Genomic DNA, 5,680 nt, shown 5'->3' with positions numbered 1-5,680 from the left:
ATAGGCTAGTCAAGTAGTGAGACAATTTAAAATCGTTAGTTTCGTATTGATTGTTGATGACATTGCCCACACCCCGCTACCAGCACATATATGGGCTGTCATCATCCGACACGTGGAAGCATGAGGTAGGAGCTTGTGAAGACCAGAGCTATGTTGGACGCTCTTTCCCCTGTGGTCTTCACCATTTTGTGACATCACATTGCAAAAATTAATGTGTGTGACACATAATCGAAATATGAGGAATTTTCTCAGTGATAAGATTTGTTTTTTTTACCTTCCGGACCCGAAAGCCACCCTATAAAGTAATATATTATTTCAATATCGCTGAATCATTCACAATTTGAAAATAAACCTTTTTTTTAATTTTGTCATCCATGACAAATACGTATTTCGACTACATTGTGTTTTGCATACCAACATTAATTATGCGGAATAAAATGGAAGATAATCTTTTTTAGCTTTTTTTTTTTTTTTTCTTTATTAGAGAGATTTTTAGCCTAAGGCTAGTTCATCTCTTTTAAAAATTACAAAAAAGAATTGGGACCTCAAAAGGAGGATCCCAATCTTGGCAAGTGGGCATTTAGCTTAATTATATAAAATATTGTAAAACACTACCAAAAGGGCCAACGAATTCAAAAGCACAAACAGAAAACACTCAAATGTTGTAAAAAAGATTCGCCTCCTTCAGGAAGGCGATGAGGGCGTCTGCTGCCGGGGACTCGTCGCCAAGCAGACTTTGTATGCTGGTTCCCTCCAGACCGAAGGCAACCCGAAGGTCCTCGAGCTCCACACAGTTGATGAGGATGTGTTCTACGGAGGCTGGCACTCCGCAGGTTTCGCAGGTTCTCCGGAACGGTGTTCCTCCGAAATTATGGGAGGCCCTGCTATGCCCGGTGCGCAGCCTGGACACCACTTGCTGCTCCTTGAGGCTCGGTCGATCCTTCCAGGGATCGGTGGTCGCCTTGATTTTTCGTAGTTGGTGAGTTCAAATTGTTCCTCCACTCGTTGTCCCACGCTCTCCGAACCGTCCGCTTGATCCATTTTTTGATGTCCTGGAACGGAACATTGTCAGAGAACCTGGGTCCGATGGGGCCTGAGCCGGCGAGGTGGTCGGCGATCACGTTCCCCTGGATGCCACAGTGCCCGGGTACCCACATGTATACGGTGTTGGGCGGCGCATGCGTTACCGTCCCTTGTATCCACGGATGCTTTGGTGCTTCATCGGTTAGGGCCATTATTGCGCTTTGTGAGTCGGTAACGATGAGGATCGGCCGATTGGCCGGAAGGGAGGTTGCGTGAAAGATGGCCGCTGCCTCAGCGGAAAACACCGAGCACTGGGCCGGAAGTGAATTGCTGACGACCAAACTATCTCCTGAAACCCCCATTCCCACTCCGCTGCTGGAGAGCGAGCCATCAGTGTACCTGATTTCGTGATCTTGATAGTGCGCCCCGAGAGTTTCGACGACTGTCCGGCGCAAAGCCAGTGTATTGTCTCCTGCCCTGAAGCGGTCCTTGATTCGGCTGTCGATTCTGATCTGATGTGATTGCCAACTTTTGTCTCCGTGCCAGTGGACCCTGGCCACTGGAGGGAGATCTACGTCGGCGACCGTGCGGAGGAGTCGGTTCGCCTCGTCGAGGAGAAAGATCCTGCTGTTTCCCGACGTTTTAGCGAGGAAGGCAGCGGCTTTGGTAGCGGTAGCTGCGGTGTAGACGAGCCGAAAAGGCAGAATACCGGCTTCCACGCACGCGGCGTCGGCCGGGGTGGAGGGCAGGAGACCGGAGACTGTTCTTACGTATCCGTTGTAGACCGGTTCCAAGATTTGGACGGCTTTCTCGGCGGCAAGGCACGTTAGTTCTACGCCGTACAATAGGCGACTGTCGATGATGGCTCGGGCTACCCGGAAGCGGATTTCACGGTTGTTGGATCGGTGGGGGCGGGAGATGGTCTTCATCAGATTGGATCGACTACGACAGTCCTTCTTCACCTGTTGGAAGTGCGGCTCGAGGGATAGGTTCCGATCGAGGAGCACTCCCAGGACCCTTATTGTGTTTTTGGTCGGTATTGCTTGCTGTTTGATCATGATGGGCTGTCCGTTGTTCCGATGCCGGGTGGTGCATATATGGCAGCGCACGCTCTTGCCGGCGGAAAGCTGGAACCCAACGGAGTCAGCCCATCTGACCACCGAGGAGACTGCCGCTTGTGCCCTTAATTTCGTCCTCTGCCGGGTGGGGCCCACCGTTACAATGAGGACGTCATCCGCGTAGACGAAAATATATATGTTCCTGGGTAGCTTGTCGAAGACCCCGCTCATGGCCACCAGGAAGAGGGTGACCGCGATGACCGAACCCTGTGGTACTCCGGTTTCTTCGCTGAACCTTCTGGATTGGACGTTTCCGACCGACACCCGAAAAGATCGGTCGGTCAGAAAGTTTCGGACGAAGTGTAGGATGCGTCCTTTTAGTCCCCATTCGGCTAACTTCTTCATTACTGCTGGTGTCCACGTTCTGTTGAATGCTTTGGAGATGTCCAGCGAGACGATCTCCGTATGATGGCCTTGGTCCTGTGCCTCCTTCAGGACTTCTCCAAGAGTGGCGAAGTAGGTGGAGGTACCGTACCCTTGCCTGAAGGCATGCTGTCGATGGTCAAGCAGTCCCTTAGACTCCAGGTATTGCTTGAGCCTTCTGTTGACCATCCGCTCCAAGACTTTGGCCATGCAGCAGGTCAGCGCGATGGGGCGAAATCCTGTGACGTCCTTGGTCCCTATATTTGTTTTGGGGATCGGGATCACGAGACTTTCCCTTCATTCGTCCGGGTATTCTTCGTTGGTCCATAGCTGGTTGTAGAGTTCGAGCAATTGTGTTTTCCCTTCGAGCGGTAGATGCTTCAGCAGTGGGTATCCGATTTCATCCGGTCCGGCCGAGTTTCCGTTGCTCCGGCTAAGAGCGAACGAGAATTCTTCCCAGGAGAATGGTTGGTTGATCGGTAGGTCGTCGTTGTCTGTGGGAATTCCGAAAGTGGGCACCGAGGACAGCGAAGGACCGACTCGTCGTTGGAAACTTTCGCTGTACTCCGCGATTCCTGATAGTTTGGCGAAGTATTTTCCCAGTTCATCTGCTACGGCGTTTGGTTCGGTGATGGTAACGGTGTCGGCTTGCACTTGTAGCGGCGATGATCGCCGCTTGCCGCTGAGGACATTGATGCTGCTCCACAGTTCTGCTGACGATTGTTCGGCGTTGATGCTTTCCAGAAAATCCGACCAGCTATTTTGCTTCGCCGTCCGGATTTCCTGTCGGCATTTGTTGTGCTGCTGGCGGTAGTTTGCGAGGATTTCCTCTCTCGCAGGGTCGTTCGTAGAGGTTCGCTTGAGTTTACGGAGTGCCTTCCGCCTGGCTTTTACAGCACTTTTCGTGTCTTCATTCCACCATCGGAGTGCCCTCCGCCCGGGAATACTGCCTGTTCTTGGGATGTTGGTGCTGGCTGCTTTGTGGATGACTCTCGTGATACTTGGGATGTCCGTAGGTTCTTCAGTCTGCGCGAGAGTTCGGTAAGAGAGCTGATAGCCCTCCCAGTCGGCTTCTCCATACCGCCACCGTGGTCTTCTGGTGTTCTCCGGTGCCATTGCGGCGGATAACCGGATCTGTACCGGATAGTGGTCGCTGCCGTGCAGATCCGGGTTGATGCCCCATAGCATTTTGCCCGCTAAGGAGCGGCTAACTGCGGACACGTCGATGGCGGTGGTGTGCCGTCCGTTAAAGAACGTCGGGCCCCCGTCATTTAGGATGACTAAATCTTCCTCCTCAAAAATATCGCAGATGGTGACCCCTCGTGGGTCCGCTCTTGGACAACCCCAGGCCGGGTGATGGCCGTTCAGGTCCCCAATGAACATTTTGGGTTCTGGTAACTGCCGAAGTATTCTGCGAATCTCGGTTCCTAGATTGGGTAGTCTTCCGCAGGGCAGATAGGCGCAGGCGATGTAGATACTAGTTGGGTCTTGGATCCGAATGCCGACAATAGGGAGGTCGGTATCGAGATCAACCATTTGATGGGGGACATTTTTACGGACTCCTATGGCCACAGATCTCCGAAGGTTAGATCCTTGTTTAATGGACCATAAGTAATCGCCGCCAAGTGTCTTATTCATCCGGTCCACCGTGACGTTGTTGACCTCTTGCAGGGCAATCACCAGGGGGGACGCACCGCTGCAGAGGAGTACCAACTCCGCCAAGTGGAGAAAGTAGCCGCTGATATTCCATTGGAGCATAAGATTCACCGGAACCGGTAGGGCGGGGGTAGGAAACCCCCGCTCCGATCCGCTGGTTGAAGGTCGTTCGATTGAGCGGTGATGGCTCATTGCGTAGTAACTGGAATTTGGGGGTGTTCCAGTCGGACTTGCTGCGGCAGAACTTTGTGCCGAATGTGACGGATCCCCACCAGGGGCAGGTGGAGTCGTTCCACCCACCCGGGGCAGGGGCGTCCCAACGGTGGTGAAGAAATCTATCGTTGTATTTGAGCTTGGAACTATGTTTGAGGGTGAGCTACTGGTTTGGGACTTGAATCCCTCTTTGTCCTTCGGGGAATGGGAACAACTGCCCTTATCCGTCCCGATATTATGCTGTGCCTTGAATCCCACGTTGTCCGCAGGGGAATGGGGGCCGAGGCCGCCCTTGTCCGTCCCTCTTCCAGGTTCGCCGCAGCGCCGGGGGGTTGTCGCCGGTTCCGGTGTGGGGAAGACGTCCGCACCGACGGGGCCCCGGCTACTGTGGGCTAGTACTGGGTTCTTCGCCATTTGCATCTTCGTCCGAGGGTCCCAGAGGTTACCCGACAGTTCCGGTTGGGGTATATCTTCCGCACTGCCGGTGCCCTGAGTACCCACGGCACGGATATTTTCATTCGGTTGGCTCGGACACCGAGGGGGGTCCGAAGATTCCAGTTGGGGTAAGACTTCCGGTTCGACGGTGCCCCGGCTATCCGAGGCCAAGCGCGAACCAGTTGCTTGGTGGGTGGTGGTGGCTGGTGTTGGTAACGAAAACGAAGAGTAGTCCGCGTCCATGGCGTGGTCGGTTGCCGGAGGGTGTGTGGGGGGACTTAGAGGCTAGGTGGTTTTGGTTTTGCCTGCTATTCTGCCACTCCTTCCAGTTTGCGTGGGCGTTATCTTCGTGAGGATCGCCTTTTGCACTTTGGAAGCTGGGGCATTTCGGGGGGGGGGGGGGGGGTGGTTGGGTGGGTCGACGAGCTTTATGGGTCTTTTGGCCGATTGGGAGGTTTTTAGCTGGTTTATTTAAGCATTCCGCTTATGACCCAATTTCATTACTGTACTTTTAAATAGGCCGATTGCAGTTGGAATAAAAAGAATCGTATCTTCCGATGTTTTGAGGCAATAACAACACTTGGAAACGAAATCATGACCAGTATACAACCGTACAACTGACATCATGGATTATTTCAAAGTGCGTTGTATTTCGAGATCCTGACCTGGTATCCGGAAAAGTTGTTCAGATTGTCAAAAACTTTGGAATAATTATTAGAATAGTTCAGATTTCTGCCACTATGCAGCGCTGGTGGACAGTGTGAATTTTAAAAGCTAACTATGTGTCGTGAAGCTGATTATCTGGGAAGTTGCTGTCTTCAGCAAACATGTTAAGATATCGACTACCACTTTGAATTGACTACTACCATTTT

The 5,680-nt window shown here is 52.4% G+C and overlaps 1 protein-coding gene across 1 annotated transcript; it reads right to left on the bottom strand.

Annotated features, from left to right (window-relative positions):
- Positions 1 to 655: 655 nt before the first annotated feature.
- LOC135703394 (uncharacterized) lies at positions 656 to 2,714 on the bottom strand. The gene is made up of 3 exons (XM_065224594.1): positions 1,652 to 2,714; positions 1,026 to 1,594; positions 656 to 961 (listed from the first exon to the last, which is right to left on the bottom strand). Exons 1-3 carry the CDS (start codon positions 2,712 to 2,714, stop codon positions 656 to 658), a joined length of 1,938 nt encoding a protein of 645 aa, XP_065080666.1.
- Positions 2,715 to 5,680: the final 2,966 nt, after the last annotated feature.

Source organism: Ochlerotatus camptorhynchus, unplaced genomic scaffold, assembly GCF_037179485.1.
Source record: "Ochlerotatus camptorhynchus isolate MF236.1 unplaced genomic scaffold, CSIRO-AGI_Acam_v1.1 ptg000021l, whole genome shotgun sequence".
In the NCBI taxonomy this organism is placed as follows: domain Eukaryota; kingdom Metazoa; phylum Arthropoda; class Insecta; order Diptera; family Culicidae; genus Ochlerotatus; species Ochlerotatus camptorhynchus.
This window is presented reverse-complemented; position numbering and strand designations above follow the sequence as displayed.